The sequence below is a fragment of the Triticum urartu genome, chromosome 4, assembly GCF_003073215.2.
Source record: "Triticum urartu cultivar G1812 chromosome 4, Tu2.1, whole genome shotgun sequence".
Taxonomy (NCBI): Eukaryota; Viridiplantae; Streptophyta; class Magnoliopsida; order Poales; family Poaceae; genus Triticum; species Triticum urartu.
Window position 1 is genome coordinate 404524475 of NC_053025.1, and position 26161 is coordinate 404550635.

Sequence of the window (26161 nt, forward strand, 5' to 3'; positions counted from 1 at the left end):
TGGGCCCTCTCGGTAATACACATCGTGATAAGCCTGGCAAGCAATGTGACTAATGAGTTAGTTGCGGGATGATGTATTATGGAACGAGTAAAGAGACTTGCCGGTAAAGAGATTGAACTAGGTATGAAGATACCGACGATCGAATCTCGGGCAAGTAACATACCGATGACAAAGGGAATGACGTATGTTGTCATTACGGTTTGACCGATAAAGATCTTCATAGAATATGTAGGAACCAATATGAGCATCCAGGTTCTGCTATTGGTTATTGAACGGAGATGTGTCTCGGTCATGTCTACATAGTTCTCGAACCCGTAGGGTCCGCACGCTTAGTGTTCGATGATGATTTGTATTATGAGTTATGTGATTTGGTGACCAAATGTTGTTCGGAGTCCCGGATGAGATCACGAACATGACGAGGAGTCTCAAAATGGTTGAGAGGTAAAGTTTGATTGGACGATAGTATTCGGACACCGGAAGTGTTTCAAAATGTATCGGGTACATATCGGAGTACCGGGGGGGTTACCGGAACCCCCCGGGGGAAGATATGGGCCATATGGGCCATAGGAGGGAGGCCGGCCGGCCCACAAGGGGTGGCGCCCCCCAAGGGAGGAGTCTGAATTGGACTAAGGGGGGGGGGGGGCGGTGCCCCCCTTTCCTTCTCCTTCAACCTCTCCTCCCCCTTCCCCCCTCCGATAAAAGGAAGGCGGGGGGGGGGGCGAATTGGACTAGGAGCCCAAGTGGGACTCCTCCCACTTGGGGCATGCCTAGGCCGACCTCCTCCCCTCTCCCTCCTTTATATATGGGGGCAGGGGCGCCTCTAAAACACATCAATTGTTCCTAGCCATGTGCGGCGCCCCCTCCACCGTTTACTCCTCCGGTCATATTGTCGTAGTGCTTAGGTGAAGCCCTGCGTGGATCACTTCATCATCACCATCACCACGCCATCATGCTGACGAAACTCGCCCTCGACACTTTCCTAGATCAAGAGTTCGAGGGACGTCATCGAGCTGAACGTGTGGAGAACTCAGAGGTTCTGTACGTTCGGTGCTTGATCAGTTGAATCAAGAAGACGTTCGACTACATCAACCGCATTGAGTAAACGCTTACGCTTTTGGTCTACGTGGGTACGTGGACACACTCTCCCCCTCTCGTTGCTATGCATCTCCTAGATGGATCTTGCATGATCGTAGGAATTTTTTGAAATTGCATGCTACAAATCCCAATAGTGGCATCAGAGCCAGGTCTATGCGTATGCTTACCACCAACGTCTTATTTTGATTCGACAGTATTGTTGGATGAAGCGGCCCGGACCAACCTTACATGACCACGTTCATGAGACCGGTTCCACCGACAGACATGCAACGTGTTTTGCACAAAGGTGGTTGGCGGGTGTCTGTTTCCCCAACTTTACTTGAATCGAATTTGACTGCGGCCGGTCCTTGTTGAAGGTTAAAACAGCAAACTTGAAAAAACATCGTTGTGGTTTTGATGCATAGGTAATAATGGTTCTTACTAGAAGCCCGTAGCAGCCACGTAAAAACTTGCAACAACAAAGTAGAGGACGTCTAACTTGTTTTTGCAGGGCATGTTGTGATGTGATATGGTCAAGATATGATGTGATATACGTTATTGTATGAGATGATCATGTTTTGTAGAATTTATCGGCAACTGGCAGGAGCCTTATGGTTGTCGCTTTATTGTATGAAATGCAATCGCCATGTAATTGCTTTACTTTATCACTATGCATTAGCGATAGTTGTAGACGCAATAGTTGGCGAGACGACAACGACGCTACGATGGAGACCAGGGTGTCAAGCCGGTGACGATGGAAATCATGACGGTGCTTTGGAGATGGAGATCAAAGGCACAAGATGATGATGGCCATATCATGTCACATATTTTGATTGCATGTGATGTTTATCTTTTTATGCATCTTATTTTGCTTAGTACGCCGGTAGCATTATGAGATGATCCCTCTCTAAATTTCAAGGTATAAGTGTTCTCCCTGTGTATGCACCATTGCGATAGTTCATCGTGCTGAGACACCACATGATGATCGGGTGTGATAAGCTCTACGTTCACATACAACGGGTGCAAGACAGTTTTGCATGTGTGGAATACTCAGGTTAAACTTGACGAGCCTAGCATGTACAGACATGGCCTCGGAACACTGGAGACCAAAAGGTCGAACGTGAATCATATAGTACATATGATCAACATAGAGATGTTCACCATTGAAAACTACTCCATCTCACGTGATGATCGGACATGGTTTAGTTGATATGGATCACGTGATCATTTACATAACTCGAGGGATGTCTATCTAAGTGTGAGTTCTTAAGTAATATGATTAATTGAACTTAATTTATCATGAACTTAGTCCTGATAGTTTTTGCATATCTATGTTGTAGATCAATGGCCCGTGCTACCGTTCCCTTGAATTTTAATGCATCCCTAGAGAAAGCTAAGTTGAAATATGATGGTAGCAACTACACAGACTAAGTCCATAACTTGAGGATTATCCTCATTGCTGCACAGAAGGATTATGTCCTTGATGCATCGCTAGGTGAAAAGCCCCCTCCCGCTAATGTAGAGGCTTTGGACATCTGGCAGACGCGGTTTGATGACTACTCTATCATTCAATGTACCATGCTTTACGGCTTAGAAACGGGACTTCAAAGACGTTTTGAACGTCATGGAAAATATGAGATGTTCCAGGAGTTGAAGTTAATATTTCAAGCAAATGCCCGAGTTGAGAGACATGAAGTCTCCAACAAGTTCTATAGCTGCAAGATGGAGGCGGATAGTTCCGTTAGTGAACACATACTCAGAATGTCTGGGGTACCATAACCACTTGATTCAGCTGGGAGTTAATCTTCCGGATGATAGTGTTATTGACACAGTTCTTCAATCACTGGAACCAAGCTACAAAGTCTTCATGATGAACTATAATAAGCAAGGGATGGATAAGACAATTCCTGAGCTCTTCGCTATGCTCAAAGCTGCGGAGGTAGAAATCAAGAAAGAGCATCAAGTGTTGATGGTTAACTAGTTTCAAGAAAAAGGGCAAGGGAAAGAAGGGGAACTTCAAGCAGAATGGCAAGCAAGTTGTCACTTCCGGGGAAAAGCCCAAGTCTGGACCCAAGCTTGCAATTGAGTGCTTCTACTGCAAAGGGACTGGTCACTGGAAGCGGAACTGCCCCAAATATTTGGCGGATAAGAAGGATGTCAAAGTGAACAAAGGTATATTTGATATACATGTTATTGATGTGTACCTTACTAATGCTAGTAGTAGCGCCCGTGTATTTGATACTAGTTCTGTTGCTCATATTTGCAACTCAAAACAGGGGCTACAGATTAAACGAAGATTAGCTAAGGACGAGATGACGATGCGCGTCGGGAATGGTTCCAAGGTCGATGTTATCGCCGTCGGCACGCTACCTCTACATCTACCTTCGGGATTAGTTTTAGACCCGAATAATTGTTATTTGGTGCCAGTATTGAGCATGAACATTATATCTGGATCTTGTTTGATGCGAGACGGTTATTCATTTAAATCAGAGAATAATGGTTGTTCTATTTATATGAGTAATATCTTTTATGGTCATGCACCCTTGAAGAGTGGTCTATTTTTGTTGAATCTCGATTGTGGTGATACACATATTCATAATATTGATGCCAAAAGATGCAAAGTTGATAATGATAGTGCAACATATTTATGGCACTGCCGTTTAGGTCATATTGGTGTAAAGCGCATGAAGAAACTCCATGCAGATGGACTTTTGGAATCACTTGATTATGTATCATTTGATGCTTGCGAACCATGCCTCATGGGCAAGATGACTAAGACTCCGTTCTCCAGAACAATGGAGCGAGCCATTGACTTATTGGAAATAATACATACCGATGTATACGGTCCGATGAGTGTTGAGGCTCGCGGCAGGTATCGTTATTTTCTAATCTTCACGGATGATTTGAGCAGATACGGGTATATCTACTTAATGAAACACAAGGATGAAACATTTGAAAAGTTCAAAGAATTTCAGAGTGAAGTGGAAAATCATCGTAACAAGAAAATAAAGTTTCTATGATCTGACCACGGAGGCGAATATTTGAGTTACGAGTTTGGTCTTCATTTAAAACAATGTGGAATAGTTTCACTACTCACGCCACCTGGAACACCACAGCGTAATGGTGTGTCCAAATGTCGTAACCGTACTTTATTAGATATGGTGCGATCAAAGATGTCTCTTACCAATTTACCACCATCGTTTTGGGGTTATGCATTAGAGACATATGCATTCACGTTAAATAGGGCACCATCTAAATCCGTTGAGACGACATCGTATGAACTGTGGTTTGGCAAGAAACCTAAGCTGTCGTTTATTAAAGTTTGGGGTTGCGATGCTTATGTGAGAAAGCTTCAGCCTGATAAGCTCGAACCCAAATCGGTGAAGTGCGTCTTCATAGGATACCCAAAAGAAACTATTGGGTACACCTTCTATCACAGATCCGAAGGCAAGATATTTGTTGCTAAGAATGGATCCTTTCTAGAGAAGGAGTTTCTCTCGAAATAAGTGAGTGGGAGGAAAGTAGAACTTGATGAGGTAATTGTACCTTCTTTTGAATTGGAAAGTAGCTCATCACAGAAAACCGTTCTCGTGATGCCTACACCAATTAGTGAGGAAGCTAATGATGATGATCATGAAATTTCAGATCAAGTTACTACCGAACCTCGTAGGTGAACCAGAGTATGTTCTGCACCTAAGTGGTATGGTAATCCTGTTCTGGAAGTCATGTTACTAGACCATGATGAACCTATGAACTATGAGGAAGCGATGATGAGCCCAGATTCCACGAAATGGCTTGAGGCCACAAAATCTGAGATGGGATCCATGTATGAGAACAAAGTATAGACTTTGGTTAACTTGCCCCATGATCGGCAAGCCATAGAGAATAAATGGATCTTCAAGAAGAAGACTGACGCAGATGGTAATGTTACTGTCTACAAAGCTTGACTTGTTGCGAAAGATTTTTGACAAGTTCAAGGAGTTGACTATGATGAGACCTTCTCACCTATAGCGATGCTTAAGTCTGTTCGAATCATGTTAGCAATTGCCATATTTTATGATTATGAAATCTCACAAATGGACGTCAAAACTGCATTCCTTAATGCTTTTCTTAAAGAAGAATTGTATATCATGCAACCAGAAGGTTTTGTCTATCCTAAAGGTGCTAACAAAGTGTGTAAGCTCCAGCTATCCATTTATGGACTGGTGCAAGTATCTCAGAGTTGGAATATATGCTTTGAGGAAGTGATCAAAGCATATGGTTTTATATACACTTTTGGAGAAGCCTGTATTTCAAGAAAGTGAGTGGGAGCTCTGTAGCATTTCTGATATTATATGTGGACGACATGTTGTTGATTGGAAATGATATAGAATTTCAGGGTATCATAAAAGGATATTTGAATAAGAGTTTTTCAATGAAAGACCTCGGTGAAGCTGCTTATATATTGGGCATCATGATCTATAGAGATAGATCAAGACGCTTAATTGGACTTTCACAAAGCACGTACCTTGATAAAGTTTTGAAGAAGTTCAAAATGGATCAGTCAAAGAAAGGGTTCTTGCCTGTGTTACAAGGTGTGAAGTTGAGTCAGACTCAATGCCCGAGCACTGTAGGAGATAGAGAGAAAATGAAAGTCATTCCCTATGCCTCAACCATGGGTTCTATCATGTATGCAATGCTATGTACCAGACCTGATGTGTGCCTTGCTATAAGTATAGCAGGGAGGTACCAAAGTAATCCAGGAGTGGACCACTGGACAACGGTAAAGAACATCCTGAAATACCTGAAAAGGACTAAGGATATGTTTCTCGTTTATGGAGGTGACAAAGAGCTCGTCGTAAATGGTTACGTTGATGCTAGCTTTGACACTGATCCGGATGACTCTAAGTCACAAACCGGATACGTACTTATATTGAATGGTGGAGCTGTCAGTTGGTGCAGTTCCAAGCAAAGCGTCGTGGCAGGATCTATGTGTGAAGCGGAGTACATAGCTGCTTCGTAAGCAGTGAATGAAGGAGTCTGGATGAAGGAGTTCATATCTGATCTAGGTGTAATACATAGTGCATTGGGTCCAATGGAAATCTTTTGTGACAATACTGGAGCAATTGCCTTGGTGAAGGAATCCAGATTTCACAAGAGAACCAAACACATCAAGAGACGCTTCAACTCCATCTGTGATCAAGTCAAGGAGGGAGACATAGAGATCTGCAAAATACATACGGATCTGAATGTGTCAGACCCGTTGATTAGGCCTCTTCCACGAGAAAAACACGATCAACACCAAGACTCCATGGGTGTTAGAATCATTACAATGTAATATATATTATTGACTCTAGTGCAAGTGGGATACTGAAGGAAATATTCCCTAGAGGCAATAATAAAGTTGTCATTTATATCTCCTTATATCATGATAAATGTTTATTATTCATGCTAGAATTGTATTAACCGGAAACTTGATACATGTGTCAATACATAGAACAAACACAGTGTCCCTAGTATGCCTCTACTAGACTAGCACGTTAATCAAAGATGGGTAAGTTTCCTAACCATAGACATGTGTTGTCATTTGATGAACGGGATCACATCATTAGGAGAATGATGTGATGGACAAGACCCATCCGTTAGCTTAGCATAAAGATCGTTCAGTTTTATTGCTATTGCTTTCTTCATGACTTATAAATATTCCTTTGACTATGAGATTATGCAACTCCCGAATACTGGAGGAATACCCTGTATGCTATCAAACGTCACAACGTAACTGGGTGATTATAAAGATGCTCTACAGGTATCTCCAAAGGTGTTTTTTGGGTTGGCATAGATCGAGATTAGGATTTGTCACTCCGAGTATCGGAGAGGTATCTCTGGGCCCTCTCGGTAATACACATCGTGACAAGCCTTGCAAGCAATGTGACTAATGAGTTAGTTGCGGGATGATGTATTACGGAACGAGTAAAGAGACTTGCCGGTAACGAGATTGAACTAGGTATGAAGATGTATGTTGGGAATGAGTAAAGAATCTCGGGCAAGTAACATACCGATGACAAAGGGAATGATGTATGTTGTCATAACGGTTTGACCGATAAAGATCTTCGTAGAATATGTCGGAACCAATATGAGCATCCAGGTTCCACTGTTGGTTATTGACCGGAGATGTGTCTCGGTCATGTCTACATAGTTCTCGAACCCGTAGGGTCCGCACGCTTAATGTTCGATGACGATTTGTATTATGAGTTATGTGATTTGGTGACCGAATGTTGTTCGGAGTCCCGGATGAGATCATGGACATGACGAGGAGTCTCGAAATGGTCGAGAGGTAAAGATTGCTATATTGGACGATAGTATTCGGACACCGGAAGTGTTTCAAAATGTATCGGGTACATATCGAAGTACCCGGGGGGGGGCGGTATCGGAACCCCCAGGGAAAGATATGGGCCATATGGGCCATAGGTGGGAGGCCGGCTAGCTCACAAGGGGTGGCGCGTGCCCCCCCCCAAGGGAGGAGTCCAAATTGGACTAGGGGGGGGGCGCCCCCCTTTCCTTCTCCTTCTCCCTCTCCTCCCCCTTTCCCCCTCCGATAAAAGAAAGGGGGGTGGGCGAATTGGACTAGGAGCCCAAGTGAGACTCTTCCCACTTGGGGCACGCCTATGCCGGCCTCCAGCCCTCTCCCTTCTTTATATACGGGGGCGGGGGGCGCCTCTAAAACACATCAATTGTTCCTAGCCGTGTGCGGCGCCCCCTCCATCGTTTGCTCCTCCGGTCATATCGTCGTAGTGCTTAGGCGAAGCCCTGCACGGATCACTTCACCATCACCGTCACCACGCCTTCGTGCCGATGAAACTCTCCCTCAACACTTTGCTGGATCAAGAGTTCGAGGGACGTCATCGAACTGAACGTGTGCAGAACTCGGAGGTGTCGTACGTTCGGTACATGATCAGTTGAATCGAGAAGATGCTCGACTACATCAACCGCGTTAAGTAAACGCTTCCGCTTTCGGTCTACGAGGGTACGTGGACACACTCTCCCCCTCTCATTGCTATGCATCTCCTAGATAGATCTTGCGCCATCATAGGAATTTTTGAAATTGCATGCTACGTTTCCCAACAGAAAGAATCGGCTCTCGCGAGCATGATGACTAGGGTGGAAATCATGAAGGTGGATCTCAACACCGTGTCGTCAAGGAAAAGGCCGTGGTTCGAGAAGATGCAAGCCGACATGCTCAAGTTCGACGACGAGTGATCTACGGCGGCGAGCACCATCCTTTTTTTTATATGCCGACAGGTGTGCTGGCATGACCACGGGGCCGCGATGGCGTGGTCGAACTCAAGTCTCACCCTTTTTGTGTGCTGACATGTGTGCCGGCCGCTGGCGAGTGCGCCAACATGAATTGTGTGGTGTTAGTTTGAAGCCGGCGCTGGCCGACATGGCCGCTGGCATGATCTATGGCCGCGAGTCTTTTTTAAAAATTAGGTGCGGACATGAAATGAGTCGACGCGCTGAGTGCACTGCTGGTCTAAATCTAAAATAGGGCGGACATTGGGCGGGCAGCCGATCCAAACAAACAAAAAACGAACAAAAACACCGTCCGTTTGGGTCGGCACGTTGCAGTTGCTCTAAGTGTGATGGTTTTGAGCAATTTACTTCCCGAACACCAACATATGTGCTGTACGCGGCGGCGGTGTGTTTGTATAGCATGCCCGGCGTGTGAACTCATTGGAAACGTGACAAAGAAAGTGATCGAGCAGATAACAAACACGGAAATCCATCAATTAATCCAAACCTTCACAGAGGTCTCACTTTATTATTGTATAAAGCACACAACTGCACACTGGTGATACTTATTTACCGTAAGGTAAGCAAACACATGCAGAGGAGTATGCAGTACACAGACGGATACACCAAATTCACACACGGTGACGATGTGAGCGACGGAGGCTCAAGCCCATTGGATAGCGTAGCTGCTATAGTTGGTCCGCGTGTCCTCGTAGCGTTCCCACACCATGACGCCGCCGTAGTTGGCCGCCTTCTGCGCCACCTGTATGACGCTGTAGTAGAGGTTCTTTGGGTGAATGTAACCGACCTTCTGCTCCGACGCCGGCAGCCCGAGGTAGATCTGCGCCGACGGGTACGCCGCCGTCCACTTGTCCCACTGTCGCTGCCAGTTGGCGGCGCAGTCGGCGTCGTCGTAGAACCTGATGAAGATGCGTCCGACGAGCCCCGTGGCGAGCGCCCGCTCCACGTGCCGGTCCGGGTAGCCGCACCGCGGCGTGGCCGTCAGCTGCACCGGCGTCCTGCCGCGGAAGTCCTTGTTGAAGTTCCAGAGCCGCTTGGCCAGCTCGTCGTAGTTGGCCGGCGCGCCGTTCTCGATGAAGAAGTCGATGCCATCGACGAAGGCGTCGCCGAACGGGCGGTAGACGCCCTTGCGGGTGCCGAGCATGTAGGCGTTCCAGATGTAGTCGGCGACGTCCGCCGCGGACTGGGCGGTGGGCAGGGAGTACTGGTTGCCGAAGCCCCCGATGGAGAGGAAGACGAGGATGTTCTTGGACTGGCAGTGCTTGATGTCGGCGCCGACGGCGGAGACGTCGTGGCCGGACAGGTCGAGGTGGTAGTTGCCGCGGCCGAAGACGTCGAGGAAGGAGATGATGGCGATGGTGTAGGTGCCGGTGTCGCAGGCCTCGCGGAGGGACCCCTCGTTCTTGTTCCTACCCCAGAACACGGCCACCTGGCCGGTCTTCCCCGTGGCCGCGGCCGGGACGGCAAGGAAGGTTGCGGCGCAGAGGAGAGCCGCGAGGAGTAGGAGGGAGGCTGCCCGACCGCGTACGAGCGCCATTGGTGGGTAGATGAGTTTTCTTGTTGGTGTGAAGAATTACGTGCGTCGAGCCTAGTATATATAGGGGTGGAGTGGGAGAGGTGGAATCGAAGCAGCTAACTAGCTAGCTATAGTTGACAAATGGCACCGCACAAGTAAGTCGTTCAATGCTCAGCTGGGTTTTGGTCGCATCGAACCTGTGCGCCGCGCGCAGGAGCTCTGACTCTACTCCACTCCATTCCATGGACGGGATAACATACTTAACATGGAGGACAGCTCACTTCAAGACGAAGTACGAATAATCCATTTGATTTTGCTGGTAAGACGTCCGAATATTTTTTTATGGAAAATGATCGACATCAAGGATAGATGGAAGGAGAAGGAAAGCACGTACCAAATATGCCAAGGATCTGGACACCTGGAGGAGGTTCAGGACCCATTTTAAACAGGCCAGTCAAAGCGACGTACGTGGCATCTCTGTCGGTCCTTTAGTAGAACACATGAACTAGGTGATTGCTTCGCGGGTTGCTGCCGGATTTTAAATATTATAATTCTGAATAAATTTTGTATGAAAGAAATGGCCTAAATCAAAAGCTATTATTTTTAAAGATAATTGTGTGAACAGAGAGTATGCATGTAAGGTTGAACCATTGGAGATGAAACAATTAAATTGTGGTATGCATGTGCTACAAAATAGTTTTTAGTGGATGTTGATGTGGCACATTTGATGATGTGGAGGACTATAGAATTAGAGTTAGTGGGAATCAACTATTTAGATGTTATAGATTACATATGCGTATTTATATATTACGGGCACATGCTAGTTAGCAACAAATCACACAGTTCAACAGGCACATGCTAGCTAGCAACAAATAACACAATTCAATGAGCCTATTTGTATGCGAACCAACATGTGATTGGATGATTAGGAGGACGACGGACGACGGCCTCAAAGAATCCTTTCTAGCTGAATTATGCTCTGCTGCCCCTGCATCAGCCTCCCCTGGATCGCCCTTGGAGATTTCAATCTCATATATGAAGCTAGGGACAAAAATAACCTAAACCTGAACCACGCCTCATGGGAAAATTCAGATCTGCCCTCAATAGAGCCGAGCTGTTCGAAATTAGATGTAAGAACATAAAATTCACTTGGAGCAGCGAACAACAATCCCCCATGCTTGTGGCCCTTGATCGTGTGTTCTGCAACTCGGTTGGGACAACCTCTTCCCCCAACACTTGCTGCAGGCTGCCTCAACCTCGGTCTCTGACCGTTACCCCTTGGTCTTGTCCAATGCATGCGCCCCTGCTGGTAGAGCTAGGTTCCGTTTTGAGAGTTTCTGGCCTAAATTCCCAGGATACAATGATGTTATCTCTGAAGCTTGGGAAAAACCGGTTCTCTGAAATTATAAGATCTTTTCCTTGCACGTTAAACCGAGCGCACCGCTGGCACTCTGAAGAAGTGGAGTAAAGGTCTTTTTAGTGATGCTAAGTTGCAATTCCACATGGCCCAAGAGATAATACTACGCCTAGATACCGCCTAGGAGAGTAGAGCCCTTTCTGATGCAAAGTGGGAGCTGCGGAAGAAGCTCAAACTCCGGCTGCTAGGTTTAGCTGCGATAGAACGGGCTAGAAAGAAACAAACCTCCCGCATAAATTGGCTGAGGGCGGGGGACTCCAGCACTGACTTCTTCCATGCTAAGATCAATGCGAGAAGACAAAAGAACTTCATTCTATCACTCAAAAGAGGCAACTGCAGAGTGACCAACCATAAGGATAAAGAGGAGGTGATCACTGACCATTTCCGCGACATCATGGGACAAAGGCTTACATGCACTTGCACGATCATCTGGGAGGCGATCAACTTGCCGCAAGTCAACTCTGAGGGAATGGATCTCCCCTTCTCTGAAGAAGAAGTCTAGCAGGCTATCAAGATGACGCCGGCGGATCGAGCTCCAGGTTCGGATGGTTTCTCGAGGATTTTTTTTACAGAAGCTTCTGGAATATCATCAAGCAGGACCTTCTTTGCGCTCTCAATTAGTTTCACCACATGAATTGCGAAAACATTGGGGCTATGATTTCTGCAATAGTTGTGCTCGCCCCCAAGCTGGCCGAGGCCTCTGAAATAGGGCAGTTTCGTCCAATTTGTCAGGTGCACTCGTTTGCCAAGCTTATAGCAAAGATCTTGTCAATCCGGCTTGCTCCTAAGATGGCCAACATCATATCCCCTGCTCAAAGTACTTTCCTGAAGAATAGATGCATACACGACAGCTACCTTTTCGTCAGAAGCACCAGGCGTAGCTTCCATAGGAAGAGGAAACAAATGCTGCCGTTTAAGATGGATATCACCAAAGCTTTTGACTCCATATCATGGGAATACCTTCTTGAGCTTCTGCAAAAACTAGGTTTCTCTCAAAGATGGCGCAACTGGGTCTCCATCCTTCTGTCCTCATCATCATCTGCCGTCCTCCTAAATGGTGTTCCGTGCTCGACGATTCAGCACATGCGGGGGCTACAGCAAGGGGACCCTTGTCCCCTTTCCTATTCATCCTGGCGATCCACACCTTGCACCGTGTGTTTGAGACACCAGAATACCTTGGAATCCTTTCACCATTGCCTGGGAGAGACGCTAAAATGAGACTCAGCTTGTACGCTGATGACGCCATCCTCTTCTCCAACCCCTATAGTGAGGACATCTTTTGCCTCATGGACATCATGCACTGCTTTGGAGAGGCCACATGGCTGAAGATAAACCCCTCAAAGTTCACTGTCGCACCCCATCCAGTGTCAAGAGATCGACCTTGAGCAAGTCTTGAAGGGTTTTGTTGGGGCACGATTTGCCTTCCCAATCACATATCTTGGTCTTCCAATCACCCTAGGGAGGCTCCACAAGGTGCACCTACAATTCGTCTTTGATAGGATTAGGGCCAAGCTCGCCAGTTGGAAAGGTAGACGGATGAACATTGCCAGCAGAAGAGCCCTAGGGCGATCAGTGCTCACGACAATGCCCATCTTCGCCCTCACAACAATTCAGACAAGTGCTGGCTTCCTAAAGGATATAGATAAGATTTGTAGATAATTTCTATGGATTCAAGAGGGAAACCTCACTGGCGGCAAGAGCAAGGTCAACTGGCGCAAAGTGTGCTCTCCAGTTGACCTGGGTGGCCCCGGCATTCACGATCTTCAGAAATTTGCCTGAGCGCTCCATCTCCAATGGTTGTGGCTGTCCTGGACTGAACCAAACAGGCCGTGGGCTGGCTCGGCAATCCCATGTGACGAGCGAGACCATAACCTCTTCGCCGCTGCCACCACCATCACAGTTGGGTGACGGGGTGAATGCCCTTTTCTGGGAATCAACATGGTTGGGGCGATACCCTTGCGAGAAATTGCACCGTCGCTTTACCGCCGCTCAAGAGCAAAGCCTAGATCTATCAAGGATGCGCTCCAAAATCACTGATGGGTTCAAGATATCAGGCGACCTCCATTGTCTAATGCAAACATAGATGAGTTTCGCAGCCTCTGGAGACTGGTCCGGAATGCGAAGACAAACCTCACTAGTGGCATTGCGGATGCGATCACCTGGAAGACAACCACTTCAGGCGCCTACTCTGTTGCCGCTGCTTACAAGATGCAATTTGCAGGCCAGGTGGACTCCCCATTCCCAGACATGTTCTGGCGGGCATGCCCCCCTCATTGCAAGTTCTTCATTTGGCTACTTATGCTTGATCGGCTTTGGTGTGCTAATCGCTATCAATGTCGCGTCTGGCAAAATGACTATTTTTACTCGCTCTGTGTATGGAATTTAGAGACCTCATTCTTTAGGAATGCCCGCACGCTCGGACGATCTGGCAGGCGACTGCTGCTTGGTCAGGCTGCGCCTCCCTAAACCCTGCGGGATGGCAGAAGGCGGATAATCCCAAAGACATCTGGCTATCAATTATTTCCAAGACGGCGGCTAAACAAAAGAAGGGCATCAAGTCAATGCTGATCCTGGTATCATGGAGGATATGGCTGGAGCGGAACAACAGAATTTTCAACAACAAAATCTCAGCAGCGGGAACCACGCTACGGGAAACCCTTTGGATATGTGGAGGCTGGGAGGTGCTGGCTGCTTGCTGTCGCCCTTCGGGGATCCAGGCTGAGAGACCTCCCCTTTCCTTCTTTTCCCCTCTTCTTAGTTTTCTCTGATTTTTCTCCTTTGGACCTCCATGGTCTATGTACATATTGCTCCCTACCTATCATAATGAATATTCCAGCTATTGCTGGTCTCCCTTCAAAAAAGATGATTAGGAGGATAGTGGTATCCCCAGCCCACCATTGGTGCTCGTATTTCTTGGATTTATTTCAGACATTTCGACAATGTGCATTTAATGGGAGAAGACGTTCCAGTGGACTATGAAGGCATCTATGACAACTTCGCCAATCTCAAAATAATGTGTGTATCAGCGTCTGTGTCTGTACTATGTTAAAAAACAAGTCTATCTGTATTTTCTCATGAAATTTTGATGAAATTCATGGGTTTATGAGATAGGCTTTCACATTGCTTTACAGATAAAGACAAATCAACAGATTACAGAACATGAGCCATATAGGAAGAGAAAAGAACGCAAAACATGTAAAGTAAAGAACCGCTTGACATCGCTGAAGCCCTTATCCACTGAAATGCTTGCTTATCTAGGTAGATGCAACTGCAATGCCATGGAGGTCTAGGGGTGGAAGACCTTGAGATTAAAAATAAGTGCCTGTTGAGCAAATGACTATACACAATACTTATCGAGGATGGGGTTTGACAAGAATTACTTAGGACCTTCATTCTAAAACCCTCTCCAAGGTTCAGGCAAAACCAAAGATTGAGATTGGCTTTAATCATTCATCTTATTATGGCAAACTATGATATTATTGAGATGATTTTCCTTTTCATAATCTCTATGATTGGTTGTTGTTCTTCTCTCATACCGTCATGCGTGACTAATTCCCCCTAAGAGTGGGAAATATAGGGGATTGGTGAGATTCATCTGCGCCAGATCTGTATGTTGATATTTGTGAGACCCTTATGATTAATTAGTTGGTTGTTTATCTATAGTTAATGTAATGCTTGTTGTCTAATTTAAGGGCCCAGACAATATGATCGGAAGATCTACACATGTAACCACATATTGTAGTGAATCAGTGACCTCCGGGTGATAGGTGTTGGTAGCTACGAGAAGCAAAGACAATATGAGTATAACGAGACATCATAATGCTTAAAGCATTGGATTGGTCTAATGACCTTAATTGTTGAGCCAACCATTGCATATAGTAAAGGAAGGCATGAAAATAGAGCTAAACAATCCCGCAGGAGAAATTTAACTATCCAAGGGTGATTCTCCTGTCAAACATAGAATACGAGAGGTAAAACCATATGAATAGGTGACTACACGTTACCACTGCACCAACAGACTTGATGTTCACCATGAACTGACTTTCCCAGCGCCTAACATTTCCATTGTAGGCAATGTAGTTTATTTTCTGTTCCTTTACTTTAATTTTACATAATTTAGTCTTAGTTTTAGCCACTTTATTTCACCCTTCATTCACCTATCTTCTGCCACCATCATAATCCCGCAGATATAAAAAGGGTCAATTCACATGAGAGTTGTGACAACTCGTGTGCAACAGAACACTCGCATTAACTCTTCAAAATTTTTGGAGTTTTTTAAACGGCTAAATGGAGTTAAGTCCAAAAATGCACATCTTAGGGAGTCCAAGGAATTTGAAGGAAGGGGCTAGAAATGATATAAGTAGAAGGGAAACATTTCTAATCATACGTCTGATACATGTCAATCATCAAACCAATCGTCTTCCTTTCATTCTGGTTCCATCCTACGGTTGCAACCTCGCACCAACCTCACGCTTTTCCTTAGGATTTTCCGCAATTTCCTTCTTCCTTCATGTGATATCTCGGGTCGTTTCTTTCTCTTCGAATCGTTTCATTCCACGGAGCTATGCCCACCACCGAGATCCACCGTGCCACCATTCTACTGCTTACAACCTCCTCGCCACCGCTTGTGAGGTCCGACCCTTTCTCTCCATTAGGTCCCGCCCTATTCTCTCTGATAGCGACACCCAGGTTGCATCGCCCCACTACTCGGCCACACCGGTGCGCCATCTCCTGATTTAGTGCTCGATCCCTCCGTGGCTAGTGCGGCGCTTGCCTCACCAAGCTACTCGGGGATCACTAGGTAGTCCCTGGCTGAAACAAAAATCGCTCTTGTACCATTCTCATCTAACTCAGGTTTGGTTCCTCCTTCCTAACCTGCAGCAAACGTCCCCTCCCTTCCCCGACCCCGCGCCCACGCCGCCTCCTCGGGGGACGGCCGGGGCGGCTCCCCCCGCTCTCTTCTCCTCCCCCTCCCCCGTGCCCCTCCCCCCGCCGCCGTCGGCGGAGCCCCCGGATCTGGCCGGGCGGGCTGGCAGCGGCGGGTCCTCCCTTACCCCTCGCGCGCTCCTCCTGACCCGCGGTCAGGGCTGGCGACGGGTGCCCCTTGGCTGACGGCGGCCCGGCGGTCTGGTGGCGGCTGGCGGCGGCCCGTCGTGGTGGTGGAGCCGTCCTTTGGCGGCGGGGCGACCTGGTGGCGCAGGTTGGCCGGCGACGCGTCCACGGCGCAGATCTGGGCCCTTAGGGCCCCATTTGGTTCCTAGCAGGCCGGTCCCCGGACGCGGCCTCATTGTCTGCGGCGTGGTGAGGAGGAGGAGCGGCTCGGATTTGGGGCGACGGCACCGACGGCGTGCCGGCAGCAGCGCGAAGACGGGAGCTTTACGGGCCCACGAGGGCTCGGCTGGGCCTGGTGTGCTCCTGCTATTGCGTCCGGACGGCTACCGTCGCGGACGGTGGAGGTGGGACCCTCCCGCGTGCCGACGGTGCCGATGCCCTTGTCCCGGCTCTGATTCTTCGCCGTGCTGTCCTCACTTAGTGGTGCCGTGGTGAGACGGCGGGGGGCCTCATGAGCGCGTTGGCGCACGGTGGTGGTTGGTTTGGCGGCAAGCTCCGGGGCGCCCGAGGTGCGGGTTGGGATCGGGGGAAACCCCTGTCGGCATGGCCAACACCGGCGCGGTGGCGCCTGTGGGTGCCACCTGACCTTTCGGGAGGGCGTCAGGGCTACCCTTCCTCTCGCCTCCTCTTGCACCGGGGGAAACCCTTGGCAGCAGCGTCGTCATCGTCGCGATCCTTCTTGGAGGTGTTGATAGGTGCCGGCGCTTCGGAGTCTTGGAGTCTAGTGGAAGATCCTGGTGGGCGCTGCGATCGCGAGGCTTCTTCATTTTTGTTGATCCGCCGTTGTCGGCATTTGTTTCTTTTGCTTTTCTCTTTAATTTCTTTTGGGCGTGACTGTGCTGCTTCCGCCGCAGCACCTATCCATGTATGGTTCGGTTGGTTGCTTTGTATACAAAGCGGGGGAAACCCTTTTTTGGTCTAACTCAGGTTTCTATTTTCCCGACAGGTAGGTGCCATTGCAGATTGCATCATGCGCCAGCCCATCTTTGCAGTGACAGTAGATCAGACGACCGGCGGTACAAAACAACATCTCGTATCCCCCACTGTCCTAGCTACCGATCTATCTAATTTCTTGTCAATTTTGCAATTTGATTCATTAAAATGCAAGGAAAATTGATAATCTAATTTTGAAGTGCATTTTATTCTTGTCTATATGTGTTGAGATCATGGGTTTTTCCCATGATACAATTTTATGTAAGCTAACAAAACCAATTAGTTTGGTTGAAATTTCTTTGTACATCACACAAAGATGCACCCAGATCTTGGCGAGAAGCATCGCTAGTTTTCAATTTTTAATTTCTATGCATTATATATATTTTTTAGTTCCAATTTTATCTACAAGCAGTGGTAGTTACCTCCTACCTCTCTATCTGCCATGTGTCATCTCACGCAGCCAAGCCAAGCGGGTTAGCGATAAAAAAAGATCCATTAATGTCCCACCGTCTAGTTAGGCTCTGTTTGGTTCATAAGTCCTAAGACTTTTTCTAGTCCCAACTAAAAAGTCTCTAGTCCCTAAAAAGTCCCTCCCTATTTGTTTGCAGAGACTAAAAAGTCCCTAGTCCCTTCCTAGAGATTATTAAATGACCATATTGCCCCTAGTATATAGAAAAATAACAATCACACAACACCATGGGGTGGCGGGCCATTAAATGCATGGAGGGGCATTGTTGGAAAAGTCCCAAAAAAGACTCTCCTTGAGAGTCTTCTTCATTTAGTCCCAAATGCCTAATTTAGTCCCTAAAAAGTCCCTCCCGTTTGGTAAAAAAGTCTATAAGAGGGACTTTTTCTAATCCCTACACAAAAAAGTCCATGGAAACAAACACCCCTTAGTTGCACAGGATTAGTTGAATAGCCTACTAATATCTTGGCCGCATGCACCGCATCTGATTGCATGGATAAGGCTTACTTTTTTAAAATCCTGGATGAGGGCTAGCTTGCTTGATCGCATGTACTTGCAAAGCAAAACAAATCTTAGCGTCCACACTCTTTATTATATCTACTTCATACTTCCAAAATTATCATAGGACATACTCTATTTTTCAGGAAATTTTCGGCATGCTCCAATTTTTATAGTATATATGCTATATTTCCCAAGTACTATATACACTACAAAATCATAGAATATATACTACATAGTCATGAAGAGTATGATGTGTGTCTTGTACAGTCGATGGAGAAGCATGTTACATGGAGTATGTACTTGTCGAGTATGGAGTATCAAGGGAAGGAGTATGTCAATGGAATTAATCAAGAGGGTATTAAATACTAATATTACTATGTGGATGACAGCCATGAAATTTCTCAAGCACCTAACGTGCTTGCATGTAGCATGTAGATTAGAAGAAAGGAGTGTATGACAAAAAGTAGTATGGAGTATCATGAAAGAGGTAGTATGGTAGTATGGAGTATTATCTTATCAGAAGTAGTATGTCAATGGAACTAAACAAGCGTATAGGAACGGTCATAATTTGATATGGGTGTGTACATGTAATTTCTCAGTCACCTAACGTACATGTAGTATGTACTAGATTAGAAGAAAAGGAGTATATGACAAAAAAGGTAGTATATTGTATGATATACTGTAGACATATGTACGTGTAGACCAGTACAAACTGTTCGTCCATAATTTCTACATCTCTACATGATACTGAACTTTTGATATACACAATATAGTCTTGTTTCCATCGATGCATAGGTTCCAGAGCTAGGGGTCGATGCAGGAGTAGTCAGCTCGTCGCCGACGGCTAGTTGCGCCCGTGATACATCCAGTGTAATACCACACACCAGTGGAGGAAGTTGCCAATCAAAACCGGAGCGGATGGACGCGTCGTCACCGGCGACGGCTCCACAGCGGTGACACCTTGTGTACGCTCCGAGGAGACGTTGTTGGTCTTCCTCCGGTTGCCTTGTTGAACGCCTTGCTCCTGTCGTCACATCGGCATCTTCAAAATCACGGTGTCACTGACAAGAAAGAACCATAGAAGATGGTAAGGTCAATGAGGGGGCATGAATTCTTTAGAGTTGGAAATCTGATCAGACTATGATATCGTTAATCCAACTAAGCAATAAAGAAAAGAAATTTGGCGTATATACCTGACTTGTGTGGTACTCAGAACGACAACGGCCAGCTGTTATTTCACTGTCTCGCCGGTGGCAGAAGAATACTCACGACGACGCTGATCCTCTGTGTACAGCCGGTGATGAAAGTGTCGCCTAGGCAAAACCTAGATAGTTAACAAATCTGTTTGTTGTTGGTAACGAGAAGATAGAAACGATACTATTTTTACGCAGAGAGAGAATGGTAGGTTGGTTAGTAAGCGGATAAGGATGTGAGAAGAGTAGATAGAATTGCCATTCAAAAATTGGGATAAGCTCACGGCAAGATCAACGTGAATAACTACCAAATAAACTAATCAAAATAATTAATGACAATTCTAAATGGATCGGGTGGAACCTCATCTAGCCCGTTAGGCATTCTAAAAAAATAGCACACTCGATCTAGGGGCGTGAGATGAACGGTGGATTCTTGGGTGGTAACTACCGCCTCTATTTTCTCTCTCTCTATATATATATATATGGAGATTGACTATTCGTCATTCTGGTTGAGGAATAGTTATTCTTCACCCTCCTCTATTTTAATAGCAATACACCGTAATTTTATGTTTCGTAAATTTTGTCTTATTTTATACGTAAAAATAGATCGTGAGAAAATATATAGTCGTCTTGTTTCCAATAAGCTTGAGTTTGCTCAATTCGGAGCTCATATGCAGAAGTTATGGCAGTTCTTGTTTTCTTGGAAGTGGTTTTTGTCTGGTCCCAGAGGTAGTACCATGAGCCCCAGCGGTAGTATCGCTTGGAGCTCTCAGCCGTTGTACCGCTGCTTCCGGGCGGTGGTACCACCATCTTGCTCAGCAAAGACTTGTGCGGTTGTTTCGGCCAGGCACCGCCCAAGTACCGGTCAGGCCTCTGTTTTGATGCGGTACTCGGGCGGTGGTGGCCCGGTTGGTCCGGTCGTACCGGTACCACCGGTGTCCGGAGCGGTTCTACCGCTCAGGACTTACCCGTCCGAGCGCTCAAGGCCATGCGGTTGCACCGGCCCGGTACCGCTCGACTACCGGACTCAGGGGTGACTCCTTTCTGTTCCTATGCGGTGGTTGAGCGGTGGCTGGGCGGTTGCTCCGGTTGTTCTTCTCAACCGGTGCTACCTCCTGGTCGCCCGGTTGTACCGCCTGGTAGGGTTCTGCACGTATACTGTGAGTCCCGGTTGTACCGGGACCAGGAGCGGTAGTACCGCTCGTGTGCGGGCTGAGCACATAACGGTTGGATTTCCCCCCTCCTATAAAAGGGGGTCTTTTTCCCCAATGAACCCTAACTCTTGAGCTCGTTTTTGCCCCCATTGTTGACCTTCTTTGAGCTTGCTAACTCTCAATCCCTCCATGGATTCTTACTAGTTTTTGAGGGAAAAGAGAGGAGATCTAGATCTACATTTCCACCAATCACTTTCTCCTCTATGTGAGGGGAACCCCTTGGATCTAGATCTTGGAGTTCTTGGTGTTCTCCTTCTTGTTCTTCCTCTCATTTTCCTCCCTAGCATTAGTTGCTCCGGTAGGATTTGAGAGAGAAGGACTTGAGCACTCCGTGTGCCCTTGCCATTGCATTTGGTGCATCGGTTTGAGTTCTCCACGGTGATACGTGGAAGTGAAGTTTGAGAAGCTTATTACTCTTGGGTGTTTGGGCACCCTAGAGCTTGTTCCTCTTGGGTGCCTTGGCGCCCTAGACGGTTGGTGTTGTTCGGAGCTCAATCATTGTGGTGTAAAGCTCCGGGCAAGCGTCGGGGTCTCCAATTAGTTTGTGGAGATCGCCCCGAGCAATTTGACGGGTACCGGTGACCGCCCCCAAGGGTTGCCAAAGTGTACGGGTTCGGTGACCGCCCCCAAGGGTTGCCATTTGTACGGGTTCGGTGACCGCCCTCAAGGGTCACTTAGTGGAATCACGGCATCTTGCATTGTGCGAGGGCGTGAGGAGATTACGGTGGCCCTAGTGGCTTCTTGGGGAGCATTGTGCCTCCACACCGCTCCAAACGGAGATTAGCATCTGCAAGGGTGTGAACTTCGGGATACATCATCGTCTCTGCGTGCCTTGGTTATCTCTTACCCGAGCCCATTTACTCATGCACTTTACTTTGTGATAGCCATATTGTTTCTTGTCATATATCTTGCTATCACATAGTTGCTTATCTTGATTAGCATAAGTTGTTGGTGCACATAGGTGATCGTAGTTGTTTTAGGTTTTGTGCTTGACAAATTAACCGCTAGGTTTATTCCGCATTTGTTCAAGCCTAAATCGTAATTATTTTAAAACGCCTATTCACCCCCCCTCTAGGCGACATCCACGATCTTTCAATTGGTATCAGAGCCTCGTTTCTCTTTATTAGGCTTTACCGCCTAGAGAGTAAAGATCTCGACTAGGGGATTAGGATTCTCTGACACTCTTAGTTTCGATGGCACACATTTTGATGTTTGGATAATTCGCATGCTTAATCTCTTTAGGGTCATGGACCCATATTTAGAGCGAATTGTAGATATGGGTTTTTCTCCTCCAAAGGATCCCCAAAGATTATCTTTAGAGGATGAGAAAAACTCTTATCTCAATGCTCAAGCTTCTAATGTGCTTTTTGATGCTTTGAGCAATGTAGTTATATTTCAACTCATGCCGTTCCGGGATGCTCATGAGTTGTGGACGAAGCTTCAAGAAAAATATGGTGTGTCCAAGATTTGTGGGGATGATTGTTCTCCCTCCACCTCCGGTCGTATAGTCTTCTCAACTTCTTCTACTTCACCTACATGTGGTTTGCCACAAGATAATGATATGGTGAGTAGTGTTGGTCATTGCAATGATGATAGTATGCTTATTGTGGATGATCCTTCATCATTATCTTATTGCAATGCTCCTTCTTTGGGCTTTAACACATCGAGCACTCGAAATGTTTCACATGCTTGTGTTGAAAGTCCTTGCATGTCATGTAGAAATTGCTTGACTAAATCTCATGATGATATGTTTACTATATCTTGTTGCCATGATAAAAATGCATATATGTCCTCGAATTGTTGTGCTCACAATGTAGAGGAAACCCAACACCCCATGGAACAAGATGTGGTCTTGAATGGTGCTTCAACGGATCCTACATCATCATCTATTGCATTTTTCCTTATGGCCAAGGCTTCAAAGGTATCTCCCACTTTGAATCCCAATATATCTTGTGATGATGGCAAGAGTGATGATGATGTTGATTATGATGAAGAGAATGATAATGTTGCCTCCTTAAAAACTAAGGGGGAAATGATTTTTAAAGCTCTTCACAAAAATAAACTTGCTCGTTTCAACTTCATGGAAATCATGACTATTGCCATTGAAGGCAAGAAATACATTGAGGAGTTGGAATCTCATCTAGAGGAGCATGAGGTCACCATTGAGAAAATGGAAGCTCATGAGCGTGATTACGCAAATGAGATCGCGGAGCTATCTCAAGCTCTTGAACATGAACAAACCTCATCCGAATCTCTTGAGGAGACCTTTGCTATAGAATTATCTAGAATAAAGGAATCTCATGATAGAGCACTCGAGGTGGCCAATGATTTCAAAACTAAAAATGCTAAGCTTGAAGTTGCTCGTGCTAGACTCCTTGAGGATTTTGAGCACCTCGAAAATGGCTCAAGGGTCATCAAGGGTGAGCTCATAAAACTCACCGAGTCTCATGCTCAACTTGAAGCTTCTTACTTAAAAGAGCTTGCCAAGGTTTCCTCTCCTATTGTTGTTAATGATGATGCTTGGGATACTAACTCTATTACTTGTGAAGCATCCATTTTGAAGGAGAATGTTGAGCTTCGGGCTCAACTTGAGTTGCTATCTAGCAATTATGGAATGTTGGAAGAAAATCATGTAAAGCTCACAAGCTCTCATGATGATCTTCTAGTGTCCCATAATGTGCAAAAATTAGCTCATGAGGCCATGCTTGCTAAGGTAACATCTAGTGAGCCTCATGTAGATACTAGCACTACTTCTAGTCAAAATGCTATATTGCCATGTGCTATTCCTTGTAATTCATCTACTCACAATGTTGGTACATCTTGTGATGAATTGCTTTCCTTGCCGTGTTGTTCTAACGATGAAGCTTATACTTCCTCTAGTACTTGTGTTGAGACTAACCGTGTAGAGGAAATCAAAGAGCTCAAGGCCCAAGTCACTTCTTTGAAGAAAGACTTGGAAAAGAGTCATGAAGGGAAATCCACACTCAACAATATCTTGAGTGTGCAAAAATCCCCCAATGACAAAGGTGGACTTGGATTCAACTCCAATAAGAAGAAGTCCAACATGATCAAGAAGAAGGGCCAAGAACAAGTCAAGAATTCAGCCAAGATTATTTGCTTCAAGTGCAAAGTAGAAGGGCATCATGTTAGATCTTGCCCATTGAAGAAGAATCCCATTAGTGACAAGCAACAAGGTAAGCGGCCACAAGTTCACTCTCATTGTCAACCTCAAGTTGAAGAAAGGCCTCTTCCCAAGAAGACTCAAGCTAATGCTTCTCAAGTTGAGAAATCAAGTGAGAAGAAAGTGAAGAGTAGACGTTGCTACCTATGTCGTGAGAAAGGTCACCTCGCTTCCTCATGCACTAGTGGTAACTTATCCAACTCAATTATTATTGATGATGTCTATTCTCTTGGGAAGGATAAGGTTGGCAATGTGTTCGCCAAATTTGTTGGTGCTCAAAGTGGTGTCAAGAAAAGAACCATTTGGGTAGCCAAGCCTATTGTGACTAACCTCTTAGGACCCAACTTGGTTGGGGACCAACTATCTCATACTTGATCAATAGGTGTTGTTGGAGGTCACTTGGAGACTTAGCTACATTATGAAGAATTAAGGGGACTTCATCATTCTTATTGTCTCAAGCCAAGTCATTCGGATTATCAAGTTTCTATCTTATATCCAATGTTCCTCCTTGCGGTAACTCGTGCTTAAAATTGTTTACATTGAAAGTTACTTGCCCCTTTGCATGTTTGGTTTTGTTCCTTGCATGTGTTTGTATATGTTGTGCTTCCAACTTGATTATCTTGAGCAATCAAGTATGTGTGTGTTGGTTTGCACATCATGTACATGTGTGCTGTTAGTTGAGCCTTTGTGCATCTTGGTCATATCTTAGTTGGCTCTTGTGAGAGATTAATGGAATATCCCATTATGGGGGAGTGATGTGCTTTGTGCACCTCACAATCCTATATATGTGTGTACATGAGTAATACCATCTAGTATTGACATTTCAAGATTATCTAGTCGTTATGTGGTATGTCTTCTCATGAGAAATTCAAATTCTAAAAAGTCCATTAATTATCTCTTGTTGGATCCTTTAATTGCCTCTTGTCTATCTTTAATTGGTATCACATTATGGGGGAGTAATATGCTACGTGTATATTACTAGTCCAGAAAATGTGTACATTTGAGATATTGTCATCTAGAGTTAATATTGTAAATTATCTTGTCCCTAGGTGGCATGCTAGCTCTACAAGTTGCAATTTTCTTGTTGTTTGGTGTGAAGATGATGTCGGATATCCTTGCTATCTACCACCAGGAACTATTTCCATTTACTTCTTGTCTTTTGACAATTGGTACTCACTTTTGTGGTAGAATTTATTGATCATCTTTACATTGGCTTTTGCTTTTTATTTGCCCTTTCTCTTGCCAAGAATTGTATCACCTCCCTTTGTCTTCCATACCACTTGTGGATCTTGTTTATTTCTTGATCTTGTCTAGTGTTTTCTAGATATAGTGAAAGTGGTGATCCCACCTTGTGCATTTTGTATTCAAATGCAATTTCTCTATAATGCACTTGTCTTTGGGGAGCTATCATATTTTCTATAAAACACTCATCTTGTGATCCTTATCAAGTGTGTCGGTGGAAGGCAAGTCGTTTCTTTTGGGTACTTTGTGCCATCTTGAAACTTTGTAGAGAGCTTGGTTTGTTTGGAACCATCCTCTCTTTTGGGGGTTTGATATCCTTTATTTAGTGGGTATCAATGGATATCTCATTCCTTGATGTATCTTTTATTGATATCCTCCAAGTGATGATTTATTCATTTGGTATCTTTTCTTCACTTGGTATTTCTTTGTCTTTTGGTCTCGGTTCTTGAAAGTCTTGAGCTTGCATATTTACTTCTTGTAGTTTCTTTGGCATGTTTTCTTTCTTTGACCCAATATATAGGGGGAACTCCACCAAGTCTCAAATTGGATGAGATGTGCATGAAATTCATTTTCATATCTAAATGCACATATTTATGTGGAGTTTGTCCTACGTGTTGTTGGTTCTCTAACTCTTTGGTCCCAATGAGTTTGGGTACCATTTTGTTTGTGTTGTTGTTCTAGGAACAAGTGGAGATGCATTGGATGCTCGGCTCACTCACAAGGAAGGTGTTTTCACCATGTGCTTATTGGAGTCAAGCTAGGATGATCAACTACTTTGTACCTTCAATTGGTATCTACTACATCCTTCCAATGTTATCTCGGTAACAAGTATCTTCATATACTTCATGCACACATTTCTTGTATCAACCTTGTGTAGGTTGTATCATGGCATGTTATTCATTCATTCTTGTGATACTTGTTTTCTTTCTCAAAGCATCCCAACAATGATCTCTTGTTGCTAGTTGTGATGTCTTTGTTGTTCGTGTGTGGTCTTCATTTATATACAATAAGACCAATATCTA

General features: G+C 45.6%; 1 protein-coding gene across 1 annotated transcript; it reads right to left on the bottom strand.

The window, feature by feature from the left end:
• Positions 1–8840: 8840 nt before the first annotated feature.
• LOC125551796 (xylanase inhibitor protein 1-like) lies at positions 8841–10028 on the bottom strand. Its single transcript, XM_048715144.1, has one exon. The coding sequence runs from the start codon at positions 9899–9901 to the stop codon at positions 9008–9010; it is 894 nt and encodes a 297-aa protein (XP_048571101.1). The 5' UTR covers positions 9902–10028; the 3' UTR covers positions 8841–9007.
• Positions 10029–26161: the final 16133 nt, after the last annotated feature.